This window comes from Haliotis asinina, chromosome 3, assembly GCF_037392515.1.
Source record: "Haliotis asinina isolate JCU_RB_2024 chromosome 3, JCU_Hal_asi_v2, whole genome shotgun sequence".
In the NCBI taxonomy this organism is placed as follows: domain Eukaryota; kingdom Metazoa; phylum Mollusca; class Gastropoda; order Lepetellida; family Haliotidae; genus Haliotis; species Haliotis asinina.
In genome coordinates this window covers 87,145,448-87,169,076 of record NC_090282.1, presented here as the reverse complement: position 1 = coordinate 87,169,076, position 23,629 = coordinate 87,145,448, and the positions used below count along the sequence as shown (strand labels likewise).

General features: G+C 40.0%; 1 protein-coding gene across 2 annotated transcripts in view; it reads right to left on the bottom strand.

The window, feature by feature from the left end:
• LOC137278688 (coiled-coil domain-containing protein 112-like) overlaps nucleotides 1-19,494 on the bottom strand; it is a 52,731-nt gene extending 33,237 nt beyond the window's left edge. Inside the window, exons 1-11 of one of the 2 annotated variants that reach the window (XM_067811197.1) lie at nucleotides 19,422-19,494; nucleotides 18,851-18,942; nucleotides 16,482-16,602; nucleotides 11,183-11,286; nucleotides 10,294-10,415; nucleotides 9,863-9,952; nucleotides 9,440-9,515; nucleotides 7,075-7,261; nucleotides 2,006-2,092; nucleotides 1,439-1,588; nucleotides 1,005-1,145 (exon numbers count right to left, since the gene is read on the bottom strand). In XM_067811197.1, coding sequence (XP_067667298.1) covers nucleotides 1,005-1,145; nucleotides 1,439-1,588; nucleotides 2,006-2,092; nucleotides 7,075-7,261; nucleotides 9,440-9,515; nucleotides 9,863-9,952; nucleotides 10,294-10,415; nucleotides 11,183-11,286; nucleotides 16,482-16,508 — 984 coding nt within the window. In that variant the 5' untranslated portion in view covers nucleotides 16,509-16,602; nucleotides 18,851-18,942; nucleotides 19,422-19,494. Of the gene's footprint in view, nucleotides 1-1,004; nucleotides 1,146-1,438; nucleotides 1,589-2,005; nucleotides 2,093-7,074; nucleotides 7,262-9,439; nucleotides 9,516-9,862; nucleotides 9,953-10,293; nucleotides 10,416-11,182; nucleotides 11,287-14,400; nucleotides 14,431-16,481; nucleotides 16,603-18,850; nucleotides 18,943-19,421 lie in introns of those variants that run through there. The other variant, XM_067811196.1, reaches the window with a different exon arrangement.
• Between the last annotated feature and the right edge of the window lie 4,135 nt (nucleotides 19,495-23,629).

Genomic DNA, 23,629 nt, shown 5'->3' with positions numbered 1-23,629 from the left:
CTCCCTATACCAAGATAGCTGGTAGACATCTGTCTGCATGGATCCTGCACCTATATCTGGACACCCCCAGGTCTCCCTATACCAAGATAGCTGGTAGACATCTGTCTGCATGGATCCTGCTCCTATATCTGGACACCCCCAGGTCTCCCTATACCAAGATAGCTGGTAGACATCTGTCTGCATGGATCCTACTCCTATATCTGGCCACCTCCAGGTCTCCCTATACAAAGATAGCTGGTAGACATCTGTCTGCATGGATCCTGCACCTATATCTGGACACCCCCAGGTCTCCCTATACAAAGATAGCTGGTAGACATCTGTCTGCATGGATCCTACTCCTATATCTGGACACCTCCAGGTCTCCCTATACAAAGATAGCTGGTAGACATCTGTCTGCATGGATCCTGCTCCTATATCTGGACACCCCCAGGTCTCCCTATACAAAGATAGCTGGTAGACATCTGTCTGCATGGATCCTACTCCTATATCTGGACACCTCCAGGTCTCCCTATACCAAGATAGCTGGTAGACATCAGTCTGCATGGATCCTGCTCCTATATCTGGACACCCCCAGGTCTCCCTATACCAAGATAGCTGGTAGACATCTGTCTGCATGGATCCTACTCCTATATCTGGACACCTCCAGGTCTCCCTATACCAAGATAGCTGGTAGACATCTGTCTGCATGGATCCTGCTCCTATATCTGGACACCTCCAGGTCTCCCTATACCAAGATAGCTGGTAGACATCAGTCTGCATGGATCCTGCTCCTATATCTGGACACCCCCAGGTCTCCCTATACCAAGATAGCTGGTAGACATCTGTCTGCATGGATCCTACTCCTATATCTGGACACCTCCAGGTCTCCCTATACCAAGATAGCTGGTAGACATCTGTCTGCATGGATCCTGCTCCTATATCTGGACACCTCCAGGTCTCCCTATACCTAGATCTTGGCATGCTCCAGCTCACTAGGGAATGGCTGGTTAACTATGGTAACCCACCTTCCATGCATTAAGATGTGAGAATCTCTCCCTCTTCTCCTTCTCAACCTTCTCCTTCAGCTGAGCCTTTTTCTTCTCTTCCTCCTCTTCCTCCTCCAACTCCTCCTCATCAGCATGGGCCAGCAGTTCCTCCCTCTCACCCTACAGCAAAGCACAATTGTTTACCAGCATAGAATAGCATAAAGCAGCATAGAGAAGCATCATTCCGCGTAGTTAAATATACGGTAATATAGCGGCAGTGAGGTAATTGAATGCTTAAAGCATCCTACTCGTAATGCTGAAGATCCAGATTTGATTCCCCAAAGGTTTTCAGTGTGATGTCCTCAACCATGATATTGGTTGTCAAAACATTGTCTAATGTGACACAATATGGAATGCCATCAGATCCATGTGTAGCTGAACTGTTTTACGACTAGATACCTGCCTCAGCTTACCTGTTTCTTTTGTCTCCATGCTTTTATAGCATCCTTCTTGACATCATTTAAGAAGAGGTATTCCTGATACCAAGACTCATGGTCACGGATTTCATCTTCCCGTTTTGTCGGCAGTGCTGGAATCAGATGCTGCACAAATATGTTCTTTCCCTGAAACCAGACAACAGCAGAACTTCACAGATTTGAGGAAATTTATCACACAGGAAGATGAACAGCCACTTGTTTTACTCAGTGGATGAAAACATCATATCAAACAATACTATGAAAGATTGTAGAGGTGTATTGTCGAACTAAACATATCATGAACACGCATTTCCCCCCTTGAGTTTCATCCTGAACTTGAGGAAGATCTGATGGTTATACTCAATAATGCACACCCGCTCCTCACCTAGAAGCTGTTCCACACTCAACCCAGAACACACACCACATACCTTGAATCTGTTCCTGAACTTGGGGGAGATCTGAAGGTCACACTCAACCCAGAACACACACCACACACCTTGAATCTGTTCCTGAACTTGGGGGAGATCTGAAGGTCACACTCCACCCAGAACACATGCCACATACCTTGAATCTGTTCCTGAACTTGAGGAAGGTCTGATGGTCATACTCATCCCAAGCTCCACGCACTCCTCCTGTTTGCTGGAGAAATTTCTGAAGAAAAGCAGACTTGTCAATACCAGCACATATAGGACATTGGTAACACTCAACACTGAAGCTGAACTTCAGACTTCATCTATTTCTTACATGACCACACTAACGGAATTACAAACTGAAATGCCAAAGCCTAGTACCATGACAAGTTATCATATCTTTTCCTTATCCTGACTCATGCTTATTTGCTTATCTCCTCCGTCTATGTGAAGATGGTGGAACACTTGAAATCCCTTGAAGTCCCCTTCATTGAAGTGGATGTACAGTCACCCTCACCCACAGGAAGCCTCCCCGTTTCCTGGCACATTGGTCACATAACCAGCCATGTTTGTCACTCTCTCCTCCATCGCCTGATGAGACAGTTGGAGTCAACTTGAGTACGTATATGGTGTTTAATATTCTTTTATAGTTCATTCCTTTAGCAGTCCAATTTTGCAGTCTTGGGTCTGTAATAATTATCATTTTGATATGAAATTGTGGATAAATTTATTAATTTTTGAGCAGTTGTTGAACATGTATTTCATCATGTGAGATTATGTTTTTACTGATGCAATCGTACTCCTGGTGTAGGTTATGGCTGTCTGCGCCTGTTCTGTATCATTATATACTACTTGCAAACTTCTCTGTTCTTCCAGTGTTCGATGTGAACTTGGTAAGAATTTTGATTGTATTCGTTTACTATTCAAACACATGCTAAAAATTATTTACATAGGCTCTCTCAAGTCATGTCTGGCAGTTTGATTCTAATTGCGTCTGGTAGCTATGTGCTGACTACTGCTGATTTTCAGGTTTAAGGTGAAGGCCAGACATACCCTGAAGGTGCCATTGAGATAATATGAAGACTAAGTCTTAATCCCAGAAGCGGTCATCTGAATCGATGTCATGTTAACCAAAGAGTTGAAGTCATCTACATCCTCCAAGACTAATCTTCAACTACTAGATAATGTAATTTTCTGAAAAAAAAAAAAAATTTTACACTTAATCTGACTCATGCTTATTGCTTATCTCTGCTTCCCTGGCGAAGGTAGTGGAACACCTGAAATCCCTTGAAGTTCCCTTCTAAAAGAAGCGATGTGATCTTCCTTCTTCCAGAATTCTGCTGCAACCTTGTTGTTTAGATGGGCATTCCATCCTTGGAGAGACGTGTCTACCTAAAGATAGTTGTAGAATTCAGGCTCTAATATGTAAATTCCTGCGCAAACGTTGACTGGCGAGTCTACCATAGCAGGTATGGTCTCAAGGTGTCGAATCCCGAGGAGTTCGATTCTCAAGTCATCCGAGCTGAGTTAATAGCCTGATAGTGAAGTCCAACTGTAGTTGACTTCTCTCATGATGAGCTTGTATGCCGTGAAGATGCGTCGTTCTTTATCTTCAGATCATCAACGCTGCTCATTATGAACGTGTTGACATTCCAAGGAAGTCTATTTATAGCTGGCTGACTGTCTGATCAGAAACTGCCATTCGTTGCTGCAAGCCTCCTGATAGGCAACGTTGAGTCTGCTGTAGAAGATCTCAATGCCGTCTGAACAATCAAATGATGCTGTGTAGACTGCTAGTCTAGTGTGTAAACGACATCTTTCCATCGTTGAATGACTGTAGGTCAAATGTAGACGACTTCCTAACAGTAGGAAAATAACATCACATTCTGCAAGGGGGGTTGTCTCTTGAGGACCAGTCAGATTGTAAACGTGACATCACTGGTGTAGCAGATAACTGATCATCGTGAAATTTTGTTCAAACGGTGATACTCTTGCTAGCTTTTAGGTTTGTCCGTAACCATGCTGTTTGGCGAGCATGTGTCTAGATGAGTAAAGAGCATGAAAAAACTTCCGCCGCTTGAAGCTGATGTAGACAAATTGTCTTCCAGGTAGATGTGTCAGAATTTTTCCCCCGAAGATAATACCATCATCTCTTGTGATCGGAGGTGTAGTTTGCAGTGGTATGTTGCAGTCATCTCAAAGAATCCTCATGTCGTATTCATCGTTGAGAATTCCCTGCTTCTACCAATCGAATTGAAGACATTCACCCACTTGAGACGGTTGTATGGGAGCAACTGAGGGTGGAAAACTCCAGTCGTTCCGACCCTGATCTTCAGTGTTTACCTCCTGGACGCCCCGGTATTAAACTTCTTATCTCTCGTTCTCTGGACTCTGGAGAACTTGGACTTAGTGTAATGCTGACTTGTCTGCTTGTGCACCATTGTCAAGGTGATGATGGACTTGATCATCATGAATTCCTTAAAGTCAAGTCAAGTCAAGCACCTGGCGATGAAAGTTGCAATCAATGCAGTATGACCATGGTCGACCACATTGAGGAACAAACTACTGATGGTCCACATGACAACTCCACAAATATGCAAGGGTCAACATGATCTCACAGGCTGCTACTGTTCACCTTTCAACTCTTCGACATCGTCAACGACTTGAATCTCTACTTAAAGGTATGCCACATCCCAGGTGCATGCAACATCATGGCAGACATTATATCGCCTGCTTTACAACCATCTCCAAAAGAGTGGATACATCAGTGAGGCGTTCTGACTCATCAGTCTGACATTTGCATCACATTGCCAGAGACCTATTTGCCAGTACTGGATCCGTTTGCATGGGCAACAGTTGCTCTCAGTATCTCATGGGAAGGAATGGATGCTTACATGCTGCCACCTCCACCTCCACTATGATGATGCAACTGACTTTTGTCATGCCTACTGGCCAGGGAGAGAATGGTTTCCAGTACTCACTGAACTAGGACAACCATCACTGAGACTCCCAGAATGATTGAACCCACTCGTCCATCCGTAGACCAAACAAGCGCTCAGACATCGTTCCATCTACACATATGGATTGTATCTAAGCCTGCTTGATACATCGAGGATATTCCACTAGAGCTGCGAACAGTCACCTTAGCTCCACGTAGATCTACTTCCGCTAGAGCTTATGTCACCTACAGCATACTAGAGGACTTATCAGTTCTACACTATCGACCTACTTAGTGGCACTCAGATCTGGGGGTCAAGCTGACGAATGTGACAGTTTTAAATGCCCTACTGTGCTCAGGATATTCTGCTAGAGCTGCGAACACAGTCACCTTAGCTCCACATAGAACTACTTGCTCCTTACATGAAGGTAAATGGATGCAGTTTGAGACATACACCAAGCGCAAGGGCTTCACTGCAAAGAGAGCCACACGTTCTCAAGTAGCGGACTACTTATGTCACCTACAGCATACTAGAGGACTTAACGGTTCTACATTATCGACCTACTTAGCGGCACTCAGCTCTGTCATCACAAGGAGATCTGGGGTCAAGCTGACGAATGTAACAGTTTTAATTGCCCTACTATGCTCGTTCAAGCTGTAAGACCAACAACGCAGATTTAAGGCACCAGCTTGGAACTTGAATGTTGTACCTCAACATCTCACTAGAGATACTTACGAGCCTCTATATTGGACATCCTTCGATCTATTGACACAGACAATGCAGTTTGTACCTGCTACGGCAGCATGGATGTCAGAAATACAAGCTCTGGACTCGATCATCGTGAGATTGCACACCAAGGGCTGGAATGGGATTTTATCACGAAAAATCAACTGCCTGGACATCTGGTACGACAATTCCACATCCCGGCATTAATGCCAGTCATTAGGCTACATGATACACAGGATTTGTTATTATGCCCAGTCAGGACATTGAAAATACATCTACAGTGACCTAAGTCAAGGAGACATAAGTTCAGGCACCTATTCATCCCACTATCTACTTCAAAGCCTCCAAAGCAGCAAGACTTGAACCTCAGCAAGCTTCCAATCCACATGACATAAGGCCCTTGGTATCATGGTACATGGAAATAGCTCACTAAGAACAATAATGGAAGGCTGCTTTGGGGGATGATCCATGGTGTTTGCCAAGCACTACCTATGAGACATCACCAGGTTGGGTACTGCTTGTACCACAACAACTAACGGTTCCACAAAGGAGTTTCACTCATCCCTTTTTATCAAGAGTGTTGATGACTTGTACTGCACTTGTAGAGGAGTTACTTGTACATGAAGAAGGGTCACAACTCTATGACACACATAATGAAGAAAGAGTTGCAAGAAGAAACTAGTATATCTAAAATCTCACTCTATATCATGTGACTTGGTGATACGAAGACGTTCTGTGGAGTAAAATGGTTGAGAGTCCATGTGCATGTCTTGAACAGACTAGCGAGAGTGATTATGACCCTGTACTTGTAATGAAGATACTTGTACATGTGAAGGGTTGCAACTTGTCTTGATAGCAATCTTGACGTACAGTTACATAAGACACTAGCAGGATGCTAGCTGACCCATATATCATCACGTTCCAGCAGCAATCTCTTCACAAGAAGAGAAGTTCGACTGGATGTGATCCCCCCGTTTCACAGATGAATATTGGAGGATCAGGATCAAATTAGCGCCCTCACAGTTCCCGAAGAGGGGAAGTAGTGGGCTTACGTATGTGACAGCCAACAGAATCCATCATGGTCTGACCCACCACGATTCCGGCAGATTCTGTAAGTAAATAAGCATGAGTCTGGATAAGGAAAAATATGTAATTTCAGAATAATTTTGATATTTTATACTTATCAAGTCAACTCCTCCCTAACGCCCCAGTCAGGCATGTTGGACTCTCTGCAATTCTTGTGTCAGGCTTGTGGAATTACGAAGCGAGTGACAAACAGGGCTGGTCATGTGACCAATATGGTGGGAAACGGGGAGGCTTCCTGTGGGTGAGGGTGACTGTACATCCACTTCAAAAGAAGGGGACTTCACGGGATTTCAAGTGTTCCACCATCTTCACATAGACGGAGGAGATAAGCAAATAAGCATGAGTCAGGATAAGTATAAAGTATCAGTTTTATTCAGAAAAGAACATATTTTGATATAACCAAATCAAACAACAATTAGAGTCCAATTTTTCATATGTCCAATATGGGCAACACATTTAAAGATTCTAGTACCTCAAAGGCTGCAACTTCTGGTGGTAGATCTTTGGTGATGTCACGCGCTGTTGAGGGTGGCCTAGCAGAGACAGTATTGCTAGCAGAAGCGACACCATTCTGGATCTGACTCCACACCTCAAACCTCTTCTCCAGTGCCTGGATCTCATGTGTTGTTGTCCTTTCTTCTTTCATCAGTTCTTCATACCTGTACATCACACACAAACAGATGGCTGTCACAACATGCAGGAACAGATGAGAGCAACAACATACAGGGACAAATGACAGTGACAATATACATCAGTCCATCCTGGATTCCATGGCAAATTTTTAAGAATTCCGCGGCAAATTTAAGCAAATTCTGCACTGCACTTTTCAATATTCTGCAAACCATTCTGAGGCTAAAACATGTAGAAAAAACAACAAAAACATTATACAGACCTTCATAGTTTAATTCTCAAACACAGATATGAAGTTAAGTCGACAGTACACATCACATCTTGAGTGACAAAGCACCCACTACTTTTCGTTTTGGCTGTCAGTCAGGTTTCACTCAGTTTTTGAAATGAGCAAATTCTGCGGCAGATTCTGCATGCAAACATGTTTTCCGCTGACAATACGTTTTTCTGCACGGCAAAGTAAATTCCGCGATTTTTTCTGCAACCGCAGAATCGGATATATGACAGTGACAACATACAAGGATAGGAGACTGTGACAACATACAAGGATAGGAGACAGTGACAACATACAAGGATAGGAGACTGTGACAACATACAAGGATAGGAGACAGTGACAACATACAAGGATAGGAGACTGTGACAACATACAAGGATAGGAGACTGTGACAACATACAAGGATAGGAGACAGTGACAACATACAAGGATAGGAGACAGTGACAACATACAAGGATAGGAGACTGTGACAACATACAAGGATAGGAGACAGTGACAACATACAAGAATAGGAGACTGTGACAACATAAAGGGACCGATGACAGTGACAACATACAGTGATAACGACAATGACAACTTGCAAGAACATATGAGAGTAACAACATTTAATGGCAGATGACAGTGACACCATTTAATTACAGATGACAGTGAAAACATTTAATGACAGATGATAGTGACCACACTCAGTGACAAAATACAGCGACAGATGACAACATGCAAGGACATAACAATGACAACATACAGGTACAAAAGTCAGTGACAACATACAAAGACATATGACAATGACAACCTACAGTGATAGATAAAACTGACAACATACAGTGATAGATGACAGAGACAGCATACAGGAACAGGTGATGGTGACAACATACAGGGGTGAAAAAAGGTGACAACATGCAAGGATATAAGACAGTGGCAATGTACAGGGACAGGTGACAGTGACAACATACAGGGACAAATGAAGTGACACAATAAAGGAGAGAAGACAGTGACAACATACAGTGATAAAAAACAGTGACAACATTCAAGAACATATGACAGTGATAACATTTTATGAAAGATGACAGCGTAAACATACAAGGACAGATGAAAGACAGTGACAACATACAGTGACAGGTAAAAGGGACAACATACAGTGATAGAAGAGAGTGATGACATACAGGGACAGATGACAGATGATAATGGCAGATGACAGTGATGATCTGTATGTCCTAAATTATTATGAATGACTTGTGACAACATACATGGTCAGATGCTAGTGACATCATACAGGAAATATGACAGTGACAACATGCTGGGACAGATGACAGTGGCAACATACAGGGACAGATGACAGTGACAGCATGCAGGGTCATATGACAGTGACAACACAGGGACATATGGCAGTGACAATATACATGGAATGATGACATTGATAGGTGACAGTGACAACATACAGGGACAATATACAGTGACAGACAACAGTGACAGCATACAGATGACAGATGATAGTGGTGACCTACAGGAACAGATGACAGATGATAGTGGTGACCTACAGGAACAGATGACAGATGATAGTGACAGACAACAGTGACAGCATACAGATGACAGATGATAGTGGTGACCTACAGGAACAGATGACAGATAATAGTGGTGACCTACAGGAACAGATGACAGATGATAGTGGTGACCTACAGGAACAGATGACAGATGATAGTGACAGACAACAGAGATGATCTGTATGCCATAAATTATTCTGCATGACTTTTGTATTTTGACACAGTTACAGTGAGTGACACCCTAGGGAATGAGGAGAATGCAGTAAAAGAAAGAGGAGCCAGGACTTTAAACTATCACATTCACCTTGAACCAGCAAGCAACATAGGACCATGCTACATTCTAGAATTGCTGATTATATTAACTACTAACACAGATAAATATGTAGGACACTTACAGTTGGCGTTGCTGCAACTTGAACGTGTTTATAGTTCCCTCTATGTCCTCCATGATCACTTTCAACTTCTCAACAACTGGAAACAAAACATATTGTTACACATCTTGCACATAAAATAGCAAACCAGTCACTTATTAACATAATCAATTGTAATAGTACAATACATGCTGTAAATGACAAATGTGGCAAATGGAACTGGCCAGAGTTCAGTTGGATTGTTTCCAGCTGATGCTCTGGGGTTTTGTAATCCAGGCTGTATCATTAATTATTACAAAACTAAGTGCAGGCCTATGTGGAGTTTCCATTTTGTATACTATTTTGGGGACAGATATATATCTTAACATTTCTTATAAAACTAATCTAAAAAAGAGTTCTGAATAATGATTATGATTAAGTTAAAACATGCTGAATACTTCATCTTACATTCAGGTGTAGGTTTGACATCCTTGAGTTCCCTTTGAAACCTCTTCACCATGTGGCTGATCTTCTCCAGCTGTTGGCGTAACCTTATCTCTTTAAGAAGAAGTGAATACTGTGACTAGTCTTGTTGGACATGTTGAATGACCGTGTTGACATGAGTGATAATCAAACAGTCTGGGAAGACATGTCACACAAATTATTAATTATAAGTAAAAAGCACAGCAGGTCCGTAAACAACCATATTTTACAAACAATGGAATTAGAATCACTATTTTGTATTGATAGCATAGTTTGGGTAGCCTCATGGCACAGATGATCAGGTATTCCTGATATTGTTTTTGACTTGTCATGTTTTGGTCTACTTCAGAGATAAAGACAAAAAGACTGTGATGTTAGCCATTATCCCCTATCAACATGAAGAATATGCTATTTACTTTCGGCCTTCCTCTGAATGGTCGCCTTGCTGTCCTCCTCTTCAAGTTGAATGAAGTCTGCTCTATGGTCACTTCGCTTGCTGTAGAGGTGTGTTCCTTTCTCTCTGTCCATGGCCTGAATTCTTCAAAGTAATTTAGAGTGAGTTTAGTTTCACGCCAAACTCAGCAGTATTCCAGCTGTGTGGCAGCTGTCTGTAAATAATTGAGTCTGGACCAGACAATCCAATGATCAACAGTTAGAGCATTGATCCGCATAACTGAGAGACAATGACATATCAAGCAAGTCAGTGAGAATGACCACCTGATCCTGTCAGCTGCCATTTATGTCAAGCATGGGTTACTGAATATCAATTCTCATCTAGATCTTCATGAATGAATTCATCAAAGTAAAACAGAAACATTATCATTTACAATCTAATAACTCAATGTGTTTTCTTAAGAAGTAGATAACAAGTTCTCCAGTGTTATGCTATTCACAAAACATTACATCACCCATTACCATATTCATGACATATACTAGTAGTAGTAGTTTTGTTAACAAGCCAACTGTTGGGACACAAAGTTACAATATGTGCTGAGTAATCTAGCCCAGTGTTTGGTAATGTTAATAAAATCTGTCTTACATATTTACTTCCCACCCATCAAATCCAATCCTATTCCTAACAACAACGACAATGTTCTTACTTCCCACCCATCAAATCCAATCCTATTCCTAACAACAACGACAATGTTCTTACTTCCCACCCATCAAATCCAATCCTATTCCTAACAACAACGACAATGTTCTTACTTCCCACCCATCAAATCCAATCCTAACAACAACGACAATGTTTTTACTTCCCATCCATCACAATCCAATCCTAACAGCAACGACAATGTTTTTACTTACTGTATCTCCAATTTATTAATTTCTCGTACTACTTCACTCTTTTGTGCCTGCTCAGTTTGTGTTTTCCATGTCCTGACTTCTCCATGTCTGGAAGTGTTGACCACCTACAATAGGTGACAAGCTGTCTGTCACAACGTGAATATGTAGGAAGAGTGATGTCTTAAGTATACATATAATTTATAAAGGCAAGTCATTTAGAAAGTGAGTCAGATTTTGCATAACTATGTGTCCTGCAGACACAATTGCATGGTTGGTGCATTAATGGAGTTTGTTCTGAATCAGGATCATACAACATATCGGATAGTCCACTCATCTCCAAATCAATATTGTTAGAGGAAGCAGCTGAGACATCTAGCTGCTCCAACTACACATTACCTTAAGCTTATGAATGTTCATTGAGGCATGAATTGTATTAATTGATGTTGTGGTTTCTTACAAAAGCGTGCACAAAAATTATATTTTTATTTGTAGTATTATACCTCAATGGAACATTCAAATACAAAGTCATTCCTTGTAATTAAATTAAACAATGAAAAACATGTGATGTCTACAAAATAGTTCTTTATATTAAAGCCTTCAGAAATAAGAAGATTGATGAACATTCCAGGCAAAGAATACATGCTGTTGTATAACATGTGTCTAATCATCCACACATTCTCACATGGCCACAAAGACATGAGCTCATCGATGGATTCAAAACAAGGACCTGTCACCGGAGGTAAAAGAGGCAAGAAGAACTACAACACTAAGATTTAAATGAGATTGTTGGTAACTTTCAATATTCAAACACTGGTTCCCTGAGAACAAGTAGACACAGCTAAAAACTGCAACTTAGGAATAAAACCTATACAAAAGTCTTTTGCCAAACACAGGCAAGTGAGAACAAATACAAAACAACATATGCAAGCAAGCGAGCGAGCGAGCGAGCATGTATGGTGTTTTATTTCTTGCAGTTTTCAGACAGAGGTCCTTATCAAAGGAAGGGCAGAACAACAGTGACCCTGCATGAAAGTCACTAAAATATCCTATGTATGAATGATGGTGGTAAGTAGTGAGGGAATTCCCTTGACTTTAAATGGGTGTGGCATATTTGTTTGGGGTAAGAGTTCCTCCTGTTCCATCATCCCAAATAATATTAACAAATTAATATATACTGAAAATATCAACAAAATCTATCACCATAATTACTAGAGAACACATACAATTAAATACAAGAGTCATCAGAAGATGACATATCCCCCTCGGCCCCCACATATTTGAAAGGACAAATCATCTGACAGTTACTTAATGTCATTTTAGAAATGAAGCCCATCCTTCCATTGTGGGACTAAGTTCAGAATTGTTTCCATGGAAACCAGGAAAAATAAATATGCCAAAACTTTATAAATAGCAAAAGGCATGACTTTTGCAGAAAAATATTGAACAGTTTTAGAGTTCTGCTCCGGAAACAAAGCCCATCCCAACATCTTGTGACTTCAAAACGTTTCCAAGGAAAACGAGAAAATAATACATCACAAAAACCTGTAAATACCAAAAGGCACCACTTTGGGTGTGCCGCACATATCTACCAAGTTTTACTGACAGATATTAAGAAGTTTCTGAGTTCTGCTCTGCAAATGAAACACACCTCTCACTTTTGAGACTAAGTCTGAAATATTTCCATGGAAACCAAGAAAATAAGAAATCCCCAAAACCTGTACATAGCAAAAGGCACAGCTTTAGGTTCCGAATGATATATCTACCAAGTTTTGCAGAAAAATATTGAATGGTTTTTGAGTTATGCCCTGGAAACGAAGCCCATCCCTCCATTTTGAGACCAAGTCCGAAACGTTTCCATGGAAACCCAGAAAATATATATCACAAAAATCTGTAAATAGCAAAAAGCACCACGTTGGGGTCTGCAACATACATCTACCAAGTTTTGCTGACAGGTATTAAGAACTTTTTGAAATGTGCTCCAGAAACTAAACACACTTCTCACTTTTGAGACAAAATCTGAATCATTTCCATAGAAACCGAGAAAATAATTTATCACAAAAACCTGTAAATACCAAAAGGCACCACCTTAAGTTCTGATTGATATATCTACCAACTTCTGCAGAAAAATATTGAATGGTTTTCTGCTCCGGAAATGAAGCCCATCCCTCCATTTTGAGACTATGTCCGAAACATTTCCATGAAAACGGAGAAAATAATAAATCACAAAAACCTGTAAAGAGCAAAAGGCACCACTCTGGGAAGTCTGCCACACATATCTAACAACTTTTGCTGACAGATATTACAAAGTTGTTGAGATGTGTTCCGGAAACGAAACACACCTCTCCCTTTTGAGACTATGTCCAAAACGTCTCCATGGAAACCGAGAAAATAATAAATAAAAAAAACCTGTAAAGAGCAAGAGGCACCACTTCAGGTTCTGATTGATATATCTACCAAGTTTTGCAGAAAAATATTGAACGGTTTCTGAGTTGTGCTCTGGAAACGAAGCCCACCTCACCATTAGACTAACACCAAATGTTCCATGGAAAAAATGTATAAATGCCCAAACTTGTAAATAGCAAAATGCAAAATTATAGGTCGAGATTATTATATCTATCAAGTTTGGTCTAAAAATATTGAACGGTTTCTGAGTTATGCTCCAGAAACAAAATGATTACAAACAGATGGACGGACGAGGAGTTGACTATATTTCCCTCGCACTACATGCCGGGGGGATAAAAAGCCAAACATTTAATGTACAAGTTATGGGATCAAACTACTTTGCATTACCTTTGTTAATCTGCAGAAGAAAAATATGGGGGAAGGAAAGAATTCTTTCCACATGTGGTTATCAGGCAACTTTCTGAGGTGTAATGACAGATAATTCATGCCATGCCATGAAGTACATTCCCACTTCCAGGAAAAGCCAAAAATATCATTCAGTGTACAGCAAGAGTTCTCAGATCAGTTAGCAAGGCTATGACGCCGCATGTTACATTGTTAGTATTGTACTGCCTGAATGCGAAATTGCTTTCAGTTTCTCCAGGCTCTCATCCCGTCATTGGTTGTGACAATGGGGACACTTGACTATACTTGGAAGAACCTGGGACACAAATAGCCCTGAAATGAATTAAAGTGACAAAAGCGTTCACTAAGAGCATTAACTAGCTGCAGGTTGTCAGAAATACGTTCACCCAGCACCTGCTATAATTTGGTTACAGAGATATAATGTGTCAAACCTGGGTAGGAGTTCCGCCTGTAACCTCCGCCTGAAATGTATTCCATTTATACTCAGACCTTGTATCGCAGCAAAGATGTATTTCTGGTTTTACGGGCTAGCAACCCGTCTGAGAGGTGATTTTGTCTGTAAATCAGCAGCCTAGTGTCAGTGGCTTGTTTACTTTTTTTAAACTGGCAGGATGTATCAGATCCCCATGTTATATCCAGCAGCATTATTAACATTAAACTCTGGAATCTGTCTGACCTCCATTCATGAAATACATGCTATAATATCTACGTTTGGCCTACCCTTAGAATACAGCACCCCAAACTTTAAAAACATGTTATAATACTCTTTTGCGTAATTGCACATGATTTTGTTCAGACGCACATTCTTGAAACAATGCCTTCTGATGCCTGCAGAGCAACAAGGTCGTCAAGCTCAGCGAGTGCGAATAAGCTCCGCTCACTGGTGTTTCATCCCTACCAGCCATGTCATGCAGAAACCCATCAATGTTGATGCACAAATTTTTGCAAGCACCAGTTTATCAATATTTTTTCTTTTTTGACTAATGTACTCATATTTCTTTGTATTGAGATGTGCTGAGGTGTCATATTTTGTGTATTTTTATATTTTGGATTTTTTACATTTAGTAAGAATGCCTTACACTGGTTGTATTTTGCCATATTCTATTATTCACAGTTTTGGCCAATATAAATAATCTAAACATATTTTATATTTTTGTTTCAAACGTAAATATGTAAATCAAATGAATTTTAATGTAAAGTAATATACATATATATCTTTGTCATTCAGTAATTTGCACCATTACACAGAAAAGGAGTTTATTCGTATTCTTTTCAGAGCGGAAAGAATGCATTACACTGGACACTTCAGCCATTTTTGTGCCGGTTCAGTCAATGTATTCTATTTATTAGGTTTAGGGTTAGCGTAAGGGAGTACCATTTGTTTTCATTTGGCATATTTAATGCTTTGTTCACACAAAAATGGAAGACCAGAAACGTGAAAGGTTAATTAAACAATGAATGAAATGTTTTAATGTAGAAATTATCAGGAAATCAGCCTCAAACTTGCACTCCAGCCACTTTCACGTCTAGATCTTCATATTTTCAGTAATGATTCGAAGTCTAACTCACCCTTGTGCCGTCACTAGACATGCCCATGTCTCTCTCATTCCTTAGCGCGATCAACATTATCCTTACTGTGTTCCCTACAACACTTTTCTGTCACGAAAGCACCCAATGATTTTTATACAAGCACGTCATTCATGCATGTGAAGTTGACATCTAACACCTGACGTCAGCAACCGTTTTCAGTTTGGACCATATCTCCTCGGTCCACACAACATGGTATCTTGTAGATTACGGAATAGGCCGATTGTGCCAAATGGTATTGTGGCCATTTGGCGACCTCAGTCAGTTAGCTGTCAGGCTAACAATCTGAAGGTTGCAGGTTCGCATCCGACAGATTCTCACAAACTGGTTGCCTGTCTCAGTGACAGGTGACCTATGGCTGAGAAGGTCCTCACGGGAAATTGTGGTGGTGAATTCTAAAGGTGCTCCCTACGTTTCATATATACTTCCCACTCCATCTGAACAAAGTCGTCTGTATATCCTTGTTGCCAATAATATAGCGAAAGTGATGTCATGAGCGATATTTATCTCCTGGGGGATGAATTTTATTGTTTACCGCGATACGATGGAGTTCTCTCCTTTGGTAAACATTAATCTGCTCCGTTCGTCTAATTGCTTTCGCTGAAACACTTTCAAAGTTAAAATAATAATTTTTCTCACGTATGTTGATTGAATATCATGTTAATCGGATTTTACAACAAAATAGGCCTGATAAGTTCAGAATTTCATTTCTGATTACGGATACGTCATGTACCGCGATACAACGAGGTCGCAGGCTATTAGATTATTTCGGGACTTAGGGTAGGTGTAATGTCAGGTTTGGGGGTTAGTTTTAGTGTTTACGTTTAGGCTCAAAACCACATGCCTATATTCTTCGGCATAGAATGATTTAAAACAACTACGGGGGTTGTGGGTGGAAATCTTTCACAAACCTGTTGGTACCAACCTGTGTTGTTCTTGCTTTGGCTGCCATTTTGACGCTTGCTATTATTTTACGTCTGATTGGTTGGTTTCAGCTTATCTAAAAGCTGTATTCCATGAATGAACACCGAGACATAGTATATGATCTGAAAATTGAATAACACAAATTTGTAATGCAGAGGATATATATCTACTGTAAATATTATTGGGTATTCCTCTTCTTTTGTAACTTGTTGGCTTTATGGTGACATATGCATTGCTTATAGTTTGTCTGATTTCGTAAAAGCAATTCTTAAAGTTAGTATAAATCATGGGTGAAGGACGTTATATATATACTCCGCGCAGTGCACTAAAGCAGCAAGGAATGTCAGAGAGTCAGTTATTTCTGCTCACCCTTAGGTCGCTTGTGACTCGTTATAACAATTGTTTCTTATTCTCAGTAAATATGCCGTTCTAAAGACTTTATGACTTTAGTAAGTTTACGTTTGAATTACTTTATGTTTTTCTCATTACAATTACAGTGGTTGCTCCCACTGTACTGTAGACCTAAACGTACATCTTAGGATATGTGTGTGTACGTGTGCGTGTGCGTGCGTGCGTGCGTGCGTTGTGTTATTTTTGTTTTTGTTTGTTTATTTGTTTGTTTTTTGTTGTTTGTTTTGTTATTGTGTTTTGTTTTGTTGGGTTTTTTGTTTTGTTTTGGGATAATAAGTATATACAAGCACAATTGAAAAACGGAGATATAATTAAGTATGTACAAACAATGAGGTGGGATGAAAGAGAGAACACCTCACCTCAGTCTCACCTCATTGTTTGTACGGGTTTTATACGGGTTTGTTTGCTACTATCAAAATTAATTCTAGCAGAGCCTGTGAGATGAATGTTTCAGAACGTTAGGAAACTGTAAAAACTATTTGGGCCTATTTGGGTGGTGGCATTACTGTTGGCGATGGACCTAAATGAAAATGGAGTGTTTCGGTGACTATTGAGACAGACATTTCGTAAGCGAGTCCTACAACCAGGGATACTCTACAACAGGGATAGGTCACTCGCTTGCTTTCTTTACCATTTGTACTAAACAACGTGTGCCTCGTCATGCTCCAACGCACACAGTGACTTGGCTCGTTCCCAGTGCAACTTCAGTTTTGTTTAACCAGGGAGACAATATAGAGTATATACGTTGTAGATTATCCCTGGTTTAACAGACCATCAGCCAGTTTATTGTATCAGTCGGGATTTTACAATGAATGAGTGAATTATAGTGAGAATTAAGAGCAAGAATTATGTGAATGAATGAACGAAATAAAGAAAAAGAAGAAAAGAAAGAAAGAAGTACATATGTGAAAGAATGAAAGAATAAATGATACACCGCGGCCTTCCCTCCCAAAACATGTTAAAGAAAGCAAAAGTATCGCGAGAACACGTGTCAGCTGTCCTTTTAAAAATATCTACTTTGAGACATTTATGTTTACATTAATAATTAATTCAGATATCTTACTGCATGTGGGGAATGGAATGGACATTAACAAAATGTTAACTGACACTGTCACACTGCCATCACAAATAAAGAGTAAAACTGTCACAAAGCGTTCTAAAACACCTTTCCAGTTTTGTCAAATAATAAGATCAACAAGAAAGAAACAAGTTATGGAACTATAACCCCCAAGCATCAATGGCGAATCAGATCAGATCGGCAATATTTCATATTTTTCTCACACCTCAAATACACCCTACATTTTGTTTTAGATCAAGGAACTATCACTATTACTTGCAAACACATTTCACCTGATAGTATATTCCCCTCATATGAATTAAAGGTGTATGTGAAAGATGTTTTGAAACAATAACTAGAAACACTCAAACAACGGTGTATAGTATTTCAAAGGTGGATCAGCGCAGATCGGCGAAATGTCATATTTTTCACACACCTCAATTACACCTTAACAATTTTTGAAGTCATGAAAGTGTCACTATTACTTGCAAAAACCTTTCAACTAAAGGTATGCTCTCCTTCTAAAAATTAAATGAATGTGTGAAAGATGTTTTCATCGAAACAATGTAGTCTATCTTCGCGGTGAATCAAGATTAGAAGCCAGTGAGCTATAACATACCGACCTGAAACTTTACTACAAATCTGCTGTCCTAATACGGACACTGATACCAAGAAGGAATTGAGGATCTATTTGACATAAAACAATTTAACAGTAGCGTTAAAAACCTTACACGTCATTGAATGTACCCTCTAATAACATGATACACCGGTATATGTTTCATGCTGGAACTAGTCTAGTCCAAAATGGAAATCCTTATTGTTCAGTTATGTCCCGGACTGCCAGAATACATCTACTTTAGGGTCTGTCTTTCCTAACAAATGAAGTGATAAAATCACTATACCTTTAGGAAAGACTATCTGTTGGCGCTTCATACATTTTCAGTTACCGTTTCTCCACAATGGTTTGAAGATTTTTCATTACAGAACCAGCGTCCTATAAGATAAGATAATATTTTATTATGCTGTAGGAAATTTTGGTTACATCATAAAACACACGAGACGAAACAACACAAGATCATATTACAGAAAGCACTAGATAGTAAACAATTAAGTAGATAAGAAGAGTAAACAGGTGAGGATATGATGAACTGAAATGATGAGGCAAAAGCGGTGGTGTGAAATGGTATACACGATGGTAAAATAATTTGTTGAAATAATGAATGCCGGCTGGTACGAAAGAGCGACAGAACGGTAATATCTTTGTCGGCAATCACCCAGTTTTTAAATAATCATGGTTTGATGGAGGAATTAACAGAGTATCGGATTTCATGGACGTTGATAGATGTTACTTGTCATTATCGGAATTTGAAGAAAGATTTCATCTGAAGGTCAATTTTGTGACATTTTTGTGGGTGCAATCATGAAAATCTACTTTAAGAATCTTTCAATTGATAGAAAATGCTTCACATAAACCTTTGGACGATATCCCAGTTGTGAGAAGTATACTGTACGTCAGTTAGTTGCTATCTATCTTCAAGAGACGTGCCTGTAAGATTAAAAGGAAAACCTTTTCAGTTAACTTCAAGTAGGAAGAGAAATTCTTAAAACCAGTAAAGACAACAAATGACACGAAACTCGGGTGGTTTCAGTTTAGAATACTAGCTGCTGCTGCTGCTGCTGTCACTACTACTACTACTACTACAACTACTAATGTAGTTTTCTATCTCGCCAGTTTCCATACACTCCATATACTCAAAGCGGCACGTACATAGATAAATAACATACTACATCGTCAACTAATTCCTGACCGCCCTGACACCCTTCCATCACACACACACACGCGCGCGCACGCGCGCGCACGCACGCACACGCACGCACACACACACACACCACCACTCAGAAAGTTTTTTCTTCATTCCTTTTAAGTGCAGTGGGGTTCCTCGTACCCTGGGCAACAGTTTCTATTCGTAATAGGGATGTCTAGGGGGAACAGATTAATACAAAAAATGATAGCAATAATCCAAACATTGATACTCAGGTTCATATAAACATTGGCGGTACATAGAACACATTTCCGCGCGACATTGAACATTAAACCATTCATGCATCAACATTAGCTGCATGCTCCGCCCTAGTGGAGGTAACTATATATATAAATTGCTTATCGTGTAAGTACTTCCACACAAAGACAGCAGAGGTCATGCACAGATCGCCGATCAGTCAAAGCCTCGTTTTGGCTCCATTAGGGCACCCTGACCGCATTGCAAGCACAGAGCCATAGCGAGAGGTCACTCAGGGAGCAACGGGCGAGCACTGGGTCTCTGCCGGGTCAGCTCAGGTCATCGTAGGTCATGCTAGCTCGGAAACGGTATCACGACCCTCGTGATAGTGCAGCGGGTTCAATACATAGACTGACCTGGTACAGTGGACAGTGCTTGGTGTTAACGATGCGTAACGCACCCAATATCAGTACATTGACAGAATGGACTCGTCCAGCTGTTATATACCAACAGAACACATAGCAGCGCGGAAAGCGAGGCTGAGGTGACGCTAACTTGTTGATGCGAAAAGAAACCTGTCTGAAATCATCAGATGTGATTTAAAGTTTAAAACGATTTTATCCATTTTGGTCTGTATCACGTGATATCGTGATTTCTTTACTTTACTGTTACCATAAAGACATGGCACTGCGGTCCATGTTAAACACGTCAGATTCTTGTGTAGGATCACCAACACGTAAACTGCGAAATTGAAAAATAACCATGACTTCAGATCAATATTTATAACTCTCGTCGAATTAAGAGTACGAGTTAAATGAACCTGTACCAAATATTCGTGCCGTTGATCAAGTAAGAATTAGTTGTCTGGTCAAGACTCTATTAATATAGCTGGAATATTGACTAGAGCGGCGTAAAACTAAACTCACTGACTTTTCCCAATATAGATTTGGCTTGATCTGATGTCAGAGTGATTATTCTGCAACATGACTAACGTGTAATGCAATCGCCCGTGGTAGATCAGGACCTGGCGGAGGAAAAAGGTCTCGAATTTAGATGTTTTCGGGTCATTCTACAGAAATTGGCAAGTTGCTGTCCTCACATAATGGTAAATATATTATTGCATGAAATAATTTACATTTTTATAGATATATTGCACTAAGCATACTAATCCCTCACTAAAACATATTCCGTTCTTTGATGACGATGAATTTTATAAAATAACAGATGACGATGGCCAATCAAGTTACTTAGTCATGTCGATCCCAACCTCCAACGTCTTGTCCATTTTATAGTATCGAAATTTCAGAATTGAAGATCATTTTGTATCTTTGGGTCACTTGTAAAGAATATGCGTGAATGGTGAATTATTTCACGAATCATATGAATATATGAAGTAAAAGTCTGAAAAATGAATAGATTTAAAACATGCACCTGGAGATATTGTAATTACCGCAACAGAATGAGAATTAGCACTGAAAATAATATGAATAGCCTCCCTTGAAACCCCGTGATCAGCCTCCACTAGGTGGCATCATTGTTGGCCGTGTGCTCTAAGGAGGCAGGTCGTAAGGCATGTCACCATTCGTCTTTCATTGTGAGGCGGGTGATTTTAATGTGTCATTACCGCAGCACGTTTATCTATAGTATATATGAATCAAACTGAGTCTTTTGTATTTCTAACGAGATGCCTGTTTTAATACGTTTCCAAAATGGGACTAAAGGAGCTTAAAAAATATATAGACGATTAGGAGAGTTGAATTTGAACAAAATTGTCATTACCGCAACGGTCATTACCGCAACAAAATCTGTCGTCGCAGTAGTGACATGTGTCACTACCACAGATTTTTTTTGCTATCGTTGTTGTAATGACATTTTGATTTAAAGTTGAAAAGTCACACTAAATTTCATGGAAACTTCTTGTCCAAACTTCTCTGCTGATGCAGTATACCAGTCATACAACACAGAGTAGTTTTCATGAACACATAAAGAAACACAAAAAATACAAATGAAATGTCTAAAGGGCAAAAGTTGAAATTTCACTTTTTCATAGAATCACTCTTTCACTTAACCTGAAATACGCCACTTTGAACGGTGGATGAAACCCAATAACAACCTGCTATATATCATGCTAATAAGTACAGAAACTGCAAACCCTCCCCGCATGGACCTTCCCCGTGTGTAGTCTGCACAGAATCCATGGAACGAATTAACGTATATCTTGATATACTGCTGAGACTTGTACTGGAATTAACAGTTTAGTTATAAATATATCATTTCAATGGGTGTTGTTACCTTTGTAATTGTCAGATTAACGTACATCTAGGATGACATATTTAACTACTGCAAAATGAATCGGATCTTCTTCGACGTTTGGCGTAGTATATACATAGCTGTCCACCTGGCGATCGAGTTGGCTGTTGGACATGGCACATCCGATAAGCAGATCATCGCAGTCGATCTGACGATTCACACCTTGGACAAGTAGTTCTCCTGGTCGATCTTGGCATGACCGACCACCGAGGCCCGGCCGACAGCTGGTGATGCAAGACAGCGGGCAATGCTATTCTTGCACTGGGAATTACAGATAGACTCTTTCCGATCTGTATTACCGTTTGCGCTGAAGTCTTCATTCATAAAATCTGTTTATTAAAGTGTCGCATATGAACTGCCTTACACTTGAGCATTACACATTCATACTGTTAACACAAACTATCATATACCGCCAAGAGTGAGTTTAGTTTTATCATCGAAACCTAATCCAGTCAATCAATCGATCGATGTTTTATTATCGATTCACTTGTGTAAATTTTACAATTCAGGAAATATGTCCATTAATTATTATAAGAGTACATAAGTGCGATTTACGAGAGACAAAAATATATCATAATACCAAAAGACATGACAATATACAAGTAATACTAGTGGGTAGCAAAAAGGGTTAGAGTTTACTCACATAAAATATACATAACAGCACTTGATCTCATCCGTGTACATGTATATGTCTCTAAAATCCATACTCTGTTCATTACTTGCTTGATGCATACATCCAAACGCCCCGCATGTAATAAGAACCCGTTCATGGATATATTTTATCAATGCTTGCAGTACCCCAACCTCTCTAAATACACTATTCAATGAAAGTCGGAGAGTGTCACGGTATCACTGGTTTGTCTGATCCAGGGCGGATCTCGTCTCGGGCCGCAGTGTCGATCACCCCACAGAAATCATTTGTGTCTGATACACCACATGGCTTGAATCTGGCGTAGAGACCTCCCCTATCTACGCTACGATATATCTACATAAGTGATATCAGGGAGCCTATATGGAGGGGGAGAAGAAACTCCTCGAAAAGCCGCTGAACTTGTCTCGGGTCGTTACGTAACCAGTGTAGCTAATATGGTGGCAGCGTATAGTGAGCCCGGTTTATTTTCAACAGCTGATCGCTGAGTGTTGTAACAACAGAAATCCTATATGTAGGAGATAGGTTAACTATTTTGTCACTTCAGTTTAAGTCAAATAATTGGCATTAGTGTCCGTATTAGGACAGTAGATTTGTAGTAAAGTTTCGGGTCGGTATGTTATAGCTCACTTGCTTCTATTCTCGATTCACCACGTAGATAGACTAAATTGCGCCGATAAAAAAAACTTCTTTCACACATTCGTTTAATTTTTAGAAGCAAA